General features: G+C 38.1%; 1 protein-coding gene across 2 annotated transcripts in view; it reads left to right on the top strand.

The window, feature by feature from the left end:
- efna5b (ephrin-A5b) overlaps positions 1–6,765 on the top strand; it is a 98,887-nt gene extending 92,122 nt beyond the window's left edge. The window contains exons 3-5 of one of the 2 annotated variants that reach the window (XM_005919016.2): positions 213–278; positions 639–719; positions 2,247–6,765. In XM_005919016.2, the coding sequence (XP_005919078.1) occupies positions 213–278; positions 639–719; positions 2,247–2,371 (272 nt within the window). In that variant the 3' untranslated portion in view covers positions 2,372–6,765. The remainder of the gene's footprint in view (positions 1–212; positions 279–638; positions 720–2,246) is intronic. The other variant, XM_005919017.2, reaches the window with a different exon arrangement.
- The last annotated feature ends 9,717 nt before the right edge of the window (positions 6,766–16,482 follow it).

Raw genomic sequence — 16,482 nt, 5'->3', positions numbered from 1 at the left:
CCCCCCCCCCGTGTCTGCAGGGGTTCTCTCCAACTTTCTCCCACAGTCTAAAGACATGCATGGGGTTAGGTTAATTGGTGATTCTAAATTGCGGGTGTGAGTGTGAATAGATAAAATACACAGTTGCATTGTTTGTTCATTGTTTACTGTATATATCTGATGCTATATAGTATTGAAAGCACCATCTTTTTACCTGTGTCTATTTTCTCCAGCCTCCACTGTTGCTGAAAATGGGAAAAAAACCTGCTTGAAGCTCAAAGTTTTCGTCCGACCAGCAAGTAAGTGCAACACAGGGCTTTGTAACCGAGCTTCTTGAAGTAGCCGGTTGGAGTGAAAATCAAAGCACTTTATGTCCACTTGTCTGGTTACCTCACTACCTTGAGCTCACTGTTGAACATAGCTCTTTCACTTATCACAGCACTGGTTGATTTGCCAAAAAATAAATAAATTTGAAAACATGAAAATGATGATAGACATTCACGTCAAATAAAATAATCTGAATATCTGAATGTTGCCATGAGCTTTGTTGCTTGAGATGTTTATTTTGAGGGCTTGGGGGTGTTGGGGGCTACAAATGTCACTAACCTATTTGGCACATACCTCTAATGATTTCTCATTCTCCCTATTTTCTGTTATAGACAGCTGTGTGAAAACTATAGGTGTACATGACCGCGTTTTTGATGTAAACGACAAAGTAGACAATACATTAGAACCACGAGGTTAGTATGGCTTCCTGCTTTTTTGATTCACTTCTGTATGAGTTCCAGCTATCTGTATATGTGTACCTTTTTCTGTGCCTCTTTCTTTTATGATGCTGATCTGCCCTTGCGTATCTGTCTGTATAATGCTTCTTTTAAGCTGCTTTTTCTCCAGAATATCAAAGTGGTGTCACGTTACTGCTGCTGCATACATGATGTAAAATGCTGCTCATGTAATATTCCCAGCTGCATGTTGTGGTCAATGCCACAACATGCAATCTTTATGCTTAGTAAAATTCTTCTGCCTGTATTTTAACTAAGAACGTCAGTTTTAAAAACCATTAAATAATATGAATGCAGTAGGCACAGCCACACAGTAGCTATACATTTGGCAAATTTTAATCTTTTTCTTTACTCTTGACTGACTTGCTGTTGGCTCTGTAGCACAGCATTGATTATTTTCTGTGCTCAGAACGCACAGCAGTTTTATGTCTTCATATATCAGCCTAACCCAGTCTCTGAACTGAAACACTCCACATCACCCACATGCTGTTGTCTCATTCCCAGCACCAGCTCACTGCAAGGTCTGAAATAACAAAAAGACTACCCCACTGTCTATATTTTTTATTTATATATAGATATATACAGTGATATGATCATTGATCACAAAAAAAGGATTCTGTCATTTGAAAATGAGATCGGCTGCATTCGGAAATGTCTTCACCGTGAAGATAAGATATTATGATACCTAAATGGGACACAAATACACAAGTCCAGGCAGAGCAATACTACATCCTAGGGCATGTTTGATACCCATCTGCTTCTCCCCCCTTTGCCCGTCTTAAAACCCTGCCTGCATCCTCAATGGCTGGCTCTCATCTTGCAAGCTTCTTTTGGCTCATTTCCCTGTTATGCCTTCCAAAGGAGAAACATGAAAACATTAATTCGTCATCTGTTGTCGCCCTGTCTCTGCCCAATTTCTACCACACACACACAGACACACAAACACAACTTTGTATAGTTATGTAACTGTCCAGTCCTCTGTTCTGTCTATCTGTCCTTTGCTGTGCATGGTTCAGCTCCTTTCCCATGGTGCGGTGGGCACATGGCTGCTCACAGATACTGATGCCACTGCCAGAAAAACACAGGGGGCAGCTCACCTGGGAGATGAATTCAAAAATGTTTCTGACATTGAGAGTAGAAACATTATATAGCAACTGAAGTTCATATGGCAACTCAGACTTTATGGCACAAACCCAAACATCTATGCTTTTCACTAACTGGTGAAAAGTATTATTGGTAAATAAGAAATATTCTCACACTACAAATGTGAATGCACTGCCCAGGACACACACAAAAAAGTCACAGACTCTTGATATTTTCTTGGACCACCTGATGATTGTGACTTTTTTCTGGCCTGGGAGTGTATTTGAGAATATGTTCACTGAATAAGCTTTTGTGTGTATGATGCACTGTTAAGAGAAATCTGCATGTACCATAGAATTCACTTCTATTTCTTCTTCTTCTTCCTTTCTTTAAATCCTTTAGACGATACCAGCCATGAACCGGCTGAGCCTTCACGAAGTGAAACAAATGATGTGCCACGCCTCCAGAAAACAAGTCCGCTTCTGGCTTCGATGCTGATCTGCTTAGCAGCACTCTCCACTTTATAGCGCCTCCCTCTGTCCCGGAGGTCATTTACACCTAGCGTGGCCTGAACCTGCCCAAGGCTGCAGGGTAGGGGGTGGGATTTGGGTGGATTGCATTTGCTTGTTTGGGCATAAAAGCAGGCTTCTCAAGGAACCCTCTATTTTTTTCAGAAAAAAAAATATTTAAGTGGTCTTTCTCCGTCTGTGAGTGAAAAAAAAAAAAGTTGATGTTAGAAGCGGGAGAAACAGTTCCGCCCCTTAAACCTTCAACTAAGATGCCAAATCCTGTTTGACACATAGTGATTCTTACTTTCCCGTGACTTTTGACATCCCTTTACATTATGTTTCTGTCATGGCAACGCTGTTTAGACATACACATATACACACACTTTACATAACACACGACATTACAGTGCCGCAGAGTCAAATACAAAAAATATTGACATCAGCATTAAGCAGGAGTAGAGTTGTTATACAGTAGCCAGTTTTACATAGTAGGACAGTGAAGATGCTAGGTCTTAGAAATGACTGTACATACGCAAACAAATAATCCTGAGACCTCTCAAGGAGCCTTTCAGAATATATTTTGATTGTTCTGTTGGGTCATTAAAAGAAAAGAAAAAAAGATTTTTGCATCTCCGTTCGTCTAGAGTTTTTTTCAATTAAGTAAGAAAAGCTAAGAGTTAAAGACGTAAGAAAAGAAGTGTGAAGTTTCAAGCAGAAGCAAGACGATAAACCTGAGCACTGAAAATTAAATGCCCGGTATGCACCTTAGCCCAACAGGTCTTCAGACTATGTTGGTTCAAAGACGGTCTGAAGATTATTTGTCATTCAATCTCCGATTTCCCTTGAAAATAGAGTGTTTGTATATTTTGGATAAGCTACTTAAAAGGTTTAGCGAATCTTTTAGTTAATAAAGCTAAAAACCATGAAAGTCTGCTCAACAAAGCATTGCTCTGGCTAACAAAGCAACTAAATTGAAACTTTCTCACCAGACATTTTTTTTGTTTCGGTGGATATCAGGATCAAAAATCAATATCTTCTCAAAGTTGATCGTGCAATTTCACAGCAGCGGTCACAGTCATTTTATACAATGTTTACTGAGCTAGGCAGCAATTTGTTCTCTCTATTCAGTTTGAGAATTAGTCAATATTAACACTCCCATAAACATTTGCATCCACAGCCCCCCCCACCCCTCTATTGACTGTTAAAAGAATTGTTTGAAAATGATTTGCAGCTTTATTTTTTACATCTCTATAATAATACAGGTTCTAAAACTGTAGGACTTTTGTACTGTGTGACATCAAGCTAAATAAGAAATATGAAAGAAATCGTGGGAAACTGTTTGAAAAGACATTTCCATTATTAGTGCCATACTTTTCCTTGGATCCCTGTCCCATAAGTGTAACCACAGCCTTGACTCATACAGTAGATTTACGTAAAAGTGAGATTTTTTTTTAGAGCCAGCTCGTTGCATTAGCTAATGCATAGCTTGTGTTTGCCGTGTGAATAACAACAACAAAATCCATTAAATTCTAGGCAATGCACTGCTTTATTTAGTCTGGCCAGGTTTGTGTTAGCACTTAAATTTAAAGGAATTCGCTGTGACATAATGATATTCAGCTTCCTTCAACTCCCGCTGATGCACATGGTGAGTTAGCATAAAAAGCTTTTATGTCTTTTTTTCCTTTTTCTTTTCAGATTGACTTATTTCTTGGTTTTAAAAGAAGTCTGAACACACAGAAAACGTGCGGCAACTGACTTCCCTTCAGAGCCGGGTTCTTGCACGAGAAACAGGGCACCAATTGGTCTTGAAATATGGATTCAGAAATGTAGAAAAATAGCAAGAAAAGGAGCAAAGGAGCAATTGCATGTCCACCTTCAGCTTCTTGTGTTACTGGCTTAAGTGACTCTTTAATGAGGTTCAAAATGACAGGCATGTGGACCCCATGTTGTGGCAAGGGGAGTTATTTCTGGTATTAAAAATAGATGCTGGAAGGCCTGGGGGGTCTCGGGGGGAGGTAGATTTCCGCCGTGGGGGGTTTTAAAGCACCAATGACCTTGCAGTTTGAGAGAATTGGTGAGTGAAGGAGACAGAAAGAATTAAAGTGAGAGAAACACACACACACACAGATGGAAAGACATGAGAAGTAGCTGAAGGTAGTGTGACTAGAGTGCCTAAAAAGTAAAAAATAAAAATCCAAACAAAGTGACAAAAAATAAAAGAATCCATTCAACACTACTGGAACAAACACCTTTTCTGACAAACGTACGTTCAGTAACATTCAGTCTCAAAGGCACATGGTAATGGTTTTGCTTTGTGGCTGCCTTTTTCTGTCTTTATTACTAGAAAGACTGCCTTTGCCTTTTGCCATTAGTTTTTTGGGGGGGTTTTGGTAACAATGCTATTACAGTGGAATAGCAGCTCGGCTGTGAGGGGTGACAGGAGACATGCCATTTAATGAGGTACTAATTTTCAGGATAACACCACAGGGAATGAGCACTGCATATGATTCGAAATGGATGCTTGCGAGCAGATTAACAATAGACTTTTATCGGAAACCAGCTTCAATTGTACTCTTATTAATTACTTAATTACCAATGGTATTTGTCATTATTGCTATCATTGTCATGATTTATTCTGTACACACCTTAACCTGGGAAATGAGGATCAACTTATATACTGGATACTGTGTATCCTGAGGTAGTCAACCATAAAACATGTAGTGTTAGGTTAGTATCCGTTTTGTACCTTTCTGGAGGACAAAAGAAAAAAAATGAGATACATCATTGTTAAATCTGTATAATTATTATTGTTATGATGATGATGATGATGATTATGACTATTATTATTAGGAAAACTTCTTGATGTAAATAGTGTTTGATATTAAAGTATTAATTTGGTTCTTATGTCTTTTCTAAAAAACAAACAAACAAACAAATACCATATTATCTCGGGGTTTTGCGGAGTGTGTACTGTCTTCAAACGATGCATTGTGTGTTTTGATACTCAATGCCTAATGAAACTTTGAGCTAATACACAGTGGAAACCTGTGGGCGCTGAACACGTATCGGTGAACAGCAGGCTGGACTTTAGCCAACAGGAGGCTCATCTCTTACATGTTTCAAACCAGTCACCAACCACCACGTCTTCATGTCAGGATCCTGCCTTGATAAGAAACATTTGGGACTTAATGGGTGGCTTATTTGTACTTTTTTTTGCCTTCAGTGTTTGAAAGCATGTTGGTCAGCTCAAAAATCAGCCATAACTGGACTGTTGGCTTTTTAAAAAGAAGGATCTCACCAGTTTCATTATGTGGCATGCGCATGAACTTGATGACATGTTTAAAAAAAAAATCATTTGGAAAAAAAAAAGTTTTCTTCTGCTGTTATTTTCTTTTCCTTTATGATGTATTAGATTTTCATGTTCATGTTGTGCGATTTGTTTTTTGGTTTTTTTGCATCCCCATTTGAGTGCTGTCATTAAACTGTGTAGTTACGCAAATGTACATAACAAATATCATTTTTGTGAGGTTACAGTGGGGTCAGTCATTTTGTAGTTCAAAAGCAACTTTAAGTTTTTTTTAATAAGAATGACTCTCTGTATCCATCTACTGAAGTCATCCCATGTAGCTGCACTCTGTCTTCTCTGACTAGTCATTCACTTTCTGCTCTCCCAAGAGGTGGTGTTTGGGAGTGTATACATCGTGTGGATGTTTTTCAGTAAAAAAAAAAAGAAAAGAAAAAAGAAAAGGAAAAAAAAAATGTGTGTGACCTGTAAGTTTGGTGTGTGCATGTCTCATTTGCTGTTGCTGCAGTGAATGGGAAGCGGCAACCCTCTTTGGCAGCAAAGAGTGTTTCCCATGCCTTAGCCCTTCAGCCTCTGCCCTGGCAGCCCGGTCTGTGTACAAGACGCTTTCTGCCATTGTGCTTTTACACGGAACAGCTGCTGGCGTCGAAGAGACTACGACGGGGCCCTTCACTTTCTCTCCCTTTTTAACAACCCTAAATCACTTTTCACTACGGTAGACATTGGTCCCGGGCACAGTTCAAGGATTAGTGCACCCCCTTCTACCAATCCAAAACCGGATTGTTAGCGGGGTAAAGCCCATCATCGATCCAGGTTCCGTGGGTTCTCAGCTCGCCTCTTGCTGATGAGCCACTTCTTCATTTTATGTCTCATTCTTCTTGTACTTGTATAACCCCACCCCCCACCGCACCGCACCACCTGCTATCTTTCTTCCTTCACCTCTGAACTCAGCTCCCACTTTGCCATCAGTGGGGAAAGTTTCCAACCTGCTCTTTTACATTATATAAACAAAAATTAAAAATGGACAAAAAATGATCTGTATTTGTATATACACATGTCTGAGCTACTATGAGTACTACAATAAAACACAAATCCATTGCTTTGCTGACTGTGCTACTGTTTTTCTTTTTTTTTTGCAACTCATTTTACAAAGGTGTGGAAACTTAATTTAAACGTACGTGACCATGGTGTATTAAGAAGTACTGTATTAGGGTTGTTTATTGCAGTAAACATTCCTACTGTAACTAATAGAGAAAATGAACATACTCCTCTGACACTCGGGCAAAATCATGTCTCATTATGTGCCAAATTGAATGTCATCAGTGTGCGCACACACACTTCTCTTTAGGTTTCTCCCTATCTGTGCCCCTGCCTAGCTGTCTGTGCAGTAAAATCACACTCTGTAAAGACAGGCAAAGAGGAACACCATCCATCAGGATCAGAATAAGACCTTAAACCTCCTTTCACTGCAGTCGGGCACTAATGAGGACACCTAATAACCTTCTGCTGGACCCCATCAGCGCTATTTAGCTTCACCTTCCATTATCTCTGTTAATTAGACTGAGAGTCGGCAAGCCCTGAGGACCAAACGAGGGGAAAGGCCCTCTAATATGCCAGTTGGATTTCAGCAATGTTATGAAGTTCGATGAAATCTGACTTTATAGACTATAAATATAGGTTAAACATCAGCAGAGAACTAGATAAAAAAATAATAATAACAGGATGAAAAGTTGTCCTGCCACTTTGTTGTCAGTATTTAAAAGCACCGTAGCATAAAATGCATTGCTACAAAAGATCGGATGCAGTTCTGTGGAAGATAATCTTCTCACAAATTTGGTACTTTTTTTTAAAGCATCAGTAGAAAAAAAATACGTTATGCATGAACACACTTGACATGATGAGCCAATTAGTGTCAAGTTGTTCTTCCTGCTGTTATTACCAAAGAAGGCTCTAGAGATGCAGGTGTGTGTCTCTAGGAAGACCAATAAAGACAAATCACTGAGCCTGATCATTAAATTTGGGAAAATGATTGCTTTATGTGAAGATGCATCCCACATGTACTATTAAGCTGTGAGCATCCTCAACATCTGTGACCAGCAGTGAATGAGTGGCGAGCAGTGGGAAGAGACGGTCTTCAATAGAAACCATGCCACCCTTGAGATAGCCACATGAATGCAAGAAGGCACACCGATCTACCTGCACCTTTGATCTCATTTTTCTTTTCACCAGTGTAGCTTTCTGATACAAGTTTTAGCTTAACACAATAACAGCTCGAGTGACAGTCCTGAAGAGGCCACTTCAATGAAAGGCTTTTGAAGGCATCATTCTCAAGTCAGCTGGCTCACTTATTGGCTGCATGGTGTTTCGTTTCCATGTGAACAATCCGTTTGACTGACAGCTCTGAATGATGTCTTCAGTTAATCGCTTCAGTGGTGTGAAAAGGTCATAAATCACCCAATTACGTCGCCCCGCTTTATGAATAGATATTTTTTGGGGGGAATATTTAAAATGCCTCCAAGGCATATCAACTTAGTCAACCCCATATTTATTGAGAGGGAGTTTGGGGAGGGGGGGTGGCTGCTTGTGCCAGAAATAACTGATAAGCAGAATACATTTCAGAGTCTCAGTCACACTGTGGAATGTCACAGTGTTATTTAGAAAGTTGGAGAAGAATTCAAGGTCAGAAGTTATGACTTATGACAGCTTTGACATGTTTTAAGAATATATTTAGGAATATATAAAAACAGAACGAGAAATCAAAAATAAAGTGGAAAAAATATCTTTCAGTAGGTTGTTTTGCAGAAGATCAATCGTAACAGCACAAAATGTTTCCAAAAGGGCTGAAAGATCTTATCTGTGTTTGATCATACCCATCAAATTGTGTTTTTTTACGTACTTAAAGAGTCAGTTCCTCAAAGAAATATGAATTTCTCACACTTCTTTTATTTAAGAAATTTTTTTTTAGCTTAAGATTGATTTCTTCTTCTCTCGGGATAAATACTAGAAAAGAACATCCTGTTAACAATCAGGTAAAATTGCTTTGTTACAAAGAGCATGTAGCTTCTAAAGATGGCCTATCTGCCTATCTTTCTACAGGGGTATCCCCCACCTCAGATAGGAGTCACTGCATTGTGTTTGATGCAGGTCATTTTCTTTTGCTTATGCCTCTCACATGTTGACCTTCAGGGCTAAGAGATGAGGGGCTACAGCCTATCCAGAGGAGGATTACGGGAAGATGTGATGCTAGTAGAAAATGTCAACTTAAAGGGAGATAAAACAGAGAAAAAGGCAATGTTAGAAGGTGAGTACTTGCATCAGGGATCACATGTTTGACTGGTTATATGTTTAAGGGATCAGGTTTCTATCTATGCACGTATCTGCATTTTCAAATGTTGGAAGCCAAATGTTATTCCTCTGTGAAACTCAGATTGTTTTCAATGCTGTCTTTAGACAGCCAGATGCTATGAAGAGCTATGAAAACAGCAAGTGTTCACACAGTGTTTCACACCATGTCTAATGTGTTACAGTAAGTGATCGCACATGTAGATATTAAGATTATTTCTCTTTTGAAATGACAGCTAATTTCACACAGGGCTGTGGAAAAAAAATGCAACCCAGATGTATGAACAGTGTGCTCTAACTAACAAAACACTTGAAGTAGCATGACCAGTGGGCGGCTTTAATTGCTGTGAAACAAACGGATGCACTAAACTTGTCACAGCAAAACAAATTAGTCTGTCAAGTGTCAAACGGTTTCACTAAAGAAAAAAAAAATGCATATTCTGTCGTCACAAAGTGCAGATTTTTCAGTGACATCTATTAAAAGTGTTGTTTTTCCATTAGTGACAGTGAGGTTTAAAAGTACTGTTAACTCCATAAACTCTAGTGATTATTTTGTTATTTTCCCAGTTGCAGGATTTAACCATCACAGCCAATTTGGGTTGTAGAAATCAAATAAAAAAAAAAATCTTCTGTTCACATATTGCACACATATAGTTATCCATAGTGATATTTGTTGGATTCTGCTGTGAGATTTCCCAAAGTGGAGGTTTTTGTCTTCTGATCAGTCCTTTCTGCTCAGTGTGAGAGTATGAAATGAGAGTATTTCCTCTGTGCAGACTGAATGAATGAGGAAAAAGTGACAGGGATATTACACTGACAAGTCAATACTAGAATCATAGAAGTCTTTGCCCCAGGGTCATAAATTTGATTCTAATGATTTTGTCATCCTGTTAAAACAATAACTTTCAAACCCAATCTCCTTTTTTTGCCTCTATAACCTTTGATTTATGCTTTTAATTTTTTGATGGCTAGAAATAGTCTGACACTTGCACAATTATGATGTTGATGGGATGAAATATCGTCACAATTCATTTTCCTTTTCGGGTTTAATTAGTTTACTTTAAATTGCCATCCATCATTACTGATGTGGATGAAATGTAGAGAGTACAGAGAGCAGAGAGACTTGGCAAGAAGACTATGTTTTACAGTTGACTTCCTGGGAAATAAATGCTGGCTGCATTATTCATAAAGCTTGCCATAACTTTAATCTGATTCTTAATTCAAGTCTTTCCCTCTTGGACAATATATCATGTTACGCATTCAAAATGTCTTTGAGGCCTCTATTTCAGCAAATGCGACTTGAGGTGGATTATCACTCCTGCTGCTGATAGCATCATATTGTTTTTCAAAGAAGAATGCAGCATGTGTGAGATCAGGTTACTACTCTGTGTGCTGTAATGATCCAGATTTTCATTAATCCAAGCATAAAATGAAGGTTCAAGTTTGAAACAATATATCAATTTAATATCTAAGAAATAACCAATGCTCAGTATTTTAGTCAAACATCATGTTTGTCCATATTTATAAATGCTAACCTTATTTTTAACTAGGGAGCTTATAGTACTGTCCAAAGGTCTTGAGCCATCCCTCATTTTTTATATTCTGCTCATGTGCATAGATTTATCGAAACCAGTACATGGAAGTACAGCATTTAAGGCAAAAACAGTTTGTGCAATTCTATTTAGCTTGAAAGTCAATATGACCTCCTTTTTTTCTCCAACATAGCCTGAACAGACAAGCTTTATTATCATTTGTTTAAGTAGTCTTCAGGAATAGTTCTCCAGCCTTCCTGAAGGCCATTCAAAGCTCAACTTTTGTTGTGTTTTCTGTCAAGATGACGGCACACTTCGTCAACCTCAGCCTCAATGTTGAGGTTCAGATACTTTCCAGGTGGATGAAAATCTGACAATACATAATACCACCAATTTTGACATGGAGATTGTTTTTTGGCTGGTCATTTCTTCTTTTGTGGTCCTCTTATCCAGTTTCCTCAGATTTCTTTAGGACCCACTGGACACCATGCTGAGATATGCCAGGTTTTTAGCTAATAGCTCTTTGAGATTAACATTTTGATGAGTTATTTTTCATAGAATCAGCTAAAGAAATTGTAACAAATTAGGCTAATAGTAACAAAATGCCTAAACAAACACTTTTAAAATTCATTATTCTGTAAGTTGTCCGTTATGTGTAGACACAAAACTGTTTCCATCCCCTGAGTGCCTTTCTATGCTTGAATGATTCAAATTCAGCACTGACTTAACTCACTCATACCTTCTACTTCTCTGACTTGATTAGCAATAATAGGCACAATTCAAGGTTCATGTTAAATATTATCAAAAGACTCCTGAACGCCATTCAGTGTACTTTTCCTGCCATGTCATCAGCTTAATGTGAAATATTTCTTACATGCTAGTGCATTACATTACATTTACTGGTAAAATGAATGGTATGAGGTCACAGTTCAAGCCTGGATTGTATAAACCTGTCCAAGCTTCCGGTGAAATTCAGAATTCATTTAAAAATTTTATTAATCACATATAAAACCTTACTTTGGCAGGCTAGCAGTCAGCCCCTCTGACCACCCTATCAGAGTCTTTTAATGGTTATTTTAAAACCAGAGGCAACCAGATTGGTAACTCTGGTTGTAACTCCTAAATTTTGGAAATGTTTAGTCTTTAGACTTACTATTGATTGTTGTTCTTCTACTGTGGATATAAAGTCCAGTGCTGATTGTCTGTTATATGTCATATGTAGCACCATGGTCTTGAAGGAACGTTTTCTTATTACGCTGTGTACTGTACCACTGCACATGCTTGGAATGAGAATAAAGCCACGTGACTTGACTTGACTTGAAAGTGTGTATGGAGCAATGAATGTAAGACACCATGTTTGTAATTTTAGACATGTAGCCTCATCAATCATGTATTCTTTTTTTCTCCAATCTTTGAAATATTTTGTAACTGTATGTTTTATAACATGCTATGCAAATAAAGTCATTAATATTATTAACAAATAACATGACGGGACTCAAAATGAATAAAAAAAAAAGCCCTTCAGACAGCTTAGAGAACTGTTGTGCAAGACCCCTTTGAAGAAACTCTGGCTACTTTAAAGCTTTTGCATACATATTACATATCCATACATGGAAAAAGTAAATTGAGAGAAGATTGTTCATCCTTATGAATTCAAACTGTGCTTACACATAATACTAGAATTTCAAAATTGACACAGATACCCAAGAAAATACTCAACCATCATAATCATCATAGTGATTAGTGCAATCTAGACAATGACATTATTTTCATGCTGTCTGAAATTGTGCAAAAATACAGTAATAACATTATAATGTGCAAACACAAACTCTATTTGCTGATCAGAGCTGGAAAAGTTAACAGAAATATAACACATCTTATTAAATTAACATTGTGTGTTAAAGGTGCTACACATGTAGGCAGGATTGATCATGGTTTCCTGCCTAACTTCTACGTGATCATTTTCTTATATTAGCCAAAGCTGCTAGCAGCTATTTAGCAATGATAATATGACCAATGGCTAAGTGGCTAACAGGGAATTGCTAACCATTAAACAGCTTACATTGACATGTGCTGGCCAGGCCGGGCAGTGGTCTAACTTGGTTACATTACACTGTATCACTGCAAGGTAAGCAAATGCATGATGTTTTTATTTCATTAGACTGTAAAATGTCAATGCAAATCACATTTATTTAAAAGAAACATGGCACAAGCACACTTGTCAATCATGAGGAAATTTGGCAGGTTAAATATAATACATATTTACGAAAAAGAACATGGATAGTCAGAAGTGGGCACACTAAAGATCACAGTTACCATATTTCAATGTTTAGATTGTCATCTTTAGCTTTCAGGACTGCTTGATGATCGGTATCTGGGCATAGAGTCAACCAGGCACTTTACCACAAGAGTTGTGGTCAAAGTTTCCTTTCAGTTTCCACACAAGAGTATAAAAAACTCTTTTTTTTTTCCATGCCATACTGTATGTGCTCTGGGAGATTTGGATCAGGGTTTCGAAAGAGCCTCTGTAAAATGTTGACTTTGTCCTGGACAAAGCTGATATGCTTTGCAATATCAATTTCACAGTTTGGCTGATTTCTTTAAGCTTGCATCAAAAATACATCTGTACACTTCACCTGCGCCATTTTTAGAAAAACAGTCCCACACTTTGATGTTCTGACGTTCATGTACAGTATATTCATTTACTGCAGCCTGTCTGAATTCATCTGCCAGCGTTCGGCACAAGATTTTTACAATCAGAAAGAGATTCGCTGAATTTGAACTTTTTATGTAATCCCAGCTGACTTATTCTTTAAGCCTTTGACTGGTTTCAGCTGCACTGAAAAATGTAATATTGTGTTTAATTAAAAATATTAAATAGGCTGAACTCAATTTTTATCAATTTGTTATTAGAACTCGATTTAAATAAGTTACCAGTACTTTTTAATGCAAAAATGCTGATAAACTCAATTTATTTGAGTTGTCTTAACTTAGAAAAACGAAGTAAGCTGGAAGTTTTGCTTCTCAGCGCGGAAGGATGAAAGATGTGTTTTGAAAATGCCACGTGACTACCGTCCTCCTCCCTCTCGGATCAGTCCGCATGTTCATGGTGCCAGCATTTGTTATGGAATATGTTGAGCAAACCTGGAAAAGCTCAGCTCAGAATGATTATTGTCATTGCTGTGGATCTTTACCTATACCTGACTTGGTGAGTAAATGTTTACTCTTATTCAAACTGATTTTGTGGCTTCTCTTAGTTTAGCACCAGGTTTATAATCTTGCTAGCTAGTTAGTGTTAGCCTAGCGTTGCTGCTGCGCGCTGGGCTCATGTTACTTAAAAATTAACACCACAGCCTTAAAAACCTTATATAAAAATATGTCTGTGAAATTTTCTGTTGATTGTTTGAAATAAAAAAGTGAGATAAGAGCCCAGACAAAATTCTTCGGGAGGTGCAGCCGTTAGGGGTGGGGTGGGGTATTTTCAATCCATAGCCATAACTAACTAACTAATATTAATATATGTATATTCATATATATCATGTATTATATGATATACCCACATCTGTAACATACACGGCTAAAGATATGATATATAATATTAGTGATGGGCAGATGAAGCCCCATGAAGCACTGAAGCTTTTCATCCAATTGGTTCACCCCAACGCGAAGCTTCATGAAGCTTCATTTGCTCTAGCAGGACACCTACTGGACGTAAAAATAATAGCTGGCATGAATTTGAAGAGTGTGGCATTTTGCACACAGCCTGTAAATGTCAACAACAAAAGGAGTGTGTAAAACATGTATATTGTAGTGATGGCAGTATACTGTGTATATTTATAGTGGCAGTATGGGAAATGATTATTTGGAAATGCTTGAAATGGAAATGATCATTTACTGTGAGGTGAGGTGTGGTTGGGGTGTGGACAGTAGTTGTGCTTTTGTAACGTTGAGGTATGGACAGCTACACACTGAGGCTTTGAGCCTCAGTCCTGCCTGTTCACATTTTATTCTGTAAAAACTAAATTTTCACTGCTTTTATGACCTTTTTAGTGGGGAGAACATAGCTAGGATTTAATGATTTAACAAATCTTTTGAATCCTTTGTCCTCCACAATGCTAAATGGCTGGGAGTCCTCAATCACCATGCTGACCAGGTCTTCATCTATTTGAGATTGTTCTCCTGAGGAAAGACAATAAAGATAAAGCACAAATATAAATATCACACACGTAACTTATAACAGTTGTATAATATTGTTATATCATTTAGTAACATACTGCATCCTATATTATCATTGCATTTGATGGCTCACCTGGTCTTGCTCCACAATCGGTGTCCCCTTATTCTCATGCAAAGCTCTGTAGTGCCTAAGCATGGATGAGTTGTTGTTGTTGTTATATCCCAGCTCCCTGGCACATAGCAAACACTTCACCTTGTACAAAAGTCAAGACGGCTCAACATAAATTGTATTGCACCATCAGTATCATGAAAATACATCTTCTGTAGAAATTTACATACCTTGTTGGGAGGAATAAGATCAAAATGTTCCCACACAGGGGAGGACATCTTCCTCTTCTTAGCTGGCTCCATTCTCTCCTGACTTTCTCTCCTCACTCTCATAAACCTCCAAACGGTCTCCAAACTCTCACTAACCGCAACTCTCCATCAAACACCCACATTTTTGAATGAAGTCTGAGGGGTTTATATCGCTGTCATATCTCGCGGCAAGTTCGAACCACTTCATGAACCAGTCACGTGGTACAGCCGGGCAGCGAGGCTTCGGACGTCATCATTTTCAGCTCCTCCCATAAATGAAGCAAGCCTCGATACGCGCTTCGCGGAAACGCCCCTCCATTACTCGACACACGCTCCGAAGCCTCGATACAGAACGTCCCATCTAGTATGTATAATATATATAATAGTTCATGGATTATATATATTGTTATATATATATATGAACTGTTGCTGGTGATCCAGTTAATTCTACAAGACATGCTGTGTAAGTAAACAAACAACAACAGTTTGGTCTGCATTTCTTGAAAGATCACATCCCCCAAACTTAGTTTAGAGGGTCTACACTGTATATAGTGAAGTCTGCAAGTTTTCTAACAGCAAAATTTGTTTTGTTCCCAAATCATTTTGCACATCATTAGAATGAAAGTTATTGGCCATGTTTGCATAGCCCTTTTTAAAATGATGCTTTCATGACATTATTGTGTGTTGGGTGGTGGTCACGGCTATCCAGACTGACAAGTGGGACATTGAATGTCACCTCTCCGGTGGGGAGGGAGCCTGAGATTGTCTAAATTGGAGTCTGTTTTATACCAAATGCAGAAAAAAATGTTTTAAGAAAGCAATTAAGTTCATGTTCCAAAAAATATGATTGTTTGCTTGCAGGACAACAGGAGAGATGAGTCCTCCGTCACAGATGGTGTGGTCAGTGAAGATGGTCGCCTGCAGGTTCAAGCTCATTGCATCTCCAACCCACATCCACTGCCACTGTACTTAAGGGAAGTTAAAGACTTTCTTCTGCACCTACATTTGGATCACCTCGATCCATGATAGTCATTCAGGCAGTAATGCCTGGACTGGAAACAAGCCATCCTTAAAACATTACAACATTCCAGCTCTGTGTTGGAATGAAAAACAAATGTGTTGTTTAAATCAGAGACTGCACTTGTGACAGAACAATAAATATTTTATTTTGATTATATAAGTAAGTACAAAACAAACTTGTGGTAGGCCTAAACTTATTTTCAGAATAATTACATCTGAGCCTTTGTTTCATTGTAAGATTATAACAGTGATGGCAATATAATTGTTTGTTGTTCAGTAGAACAGTGTTCAGTATGTTGGCTGTTATACTTTGTTGTGTTTGAAAATAAAAGTTGGGCTGATTTTAACATCATTACAAAAAGTGTTGTTAATTATTTTTAATCATATTCAGGTTACCA

The sequence above is a fragment of the Haplochromis burtoni genome, unplaced genomic scaffold (assembly GCF_018398535.1).
Source record: "Haplochromis burtoni strain Fernald_Lab_line unplaced genomic scaffold, NCSU_Asbu1 Contig_34, whole genome shotgun sequence".
NCBI lineage: Eukaryota > Metazoa > Chordata > Actinopteri > Cichliformes > Cichlidae > Haplochromis > Haplochromis burtoni.
This window is presented reverse-complemented; position numbering and strand designations above follow the sequence as displayed.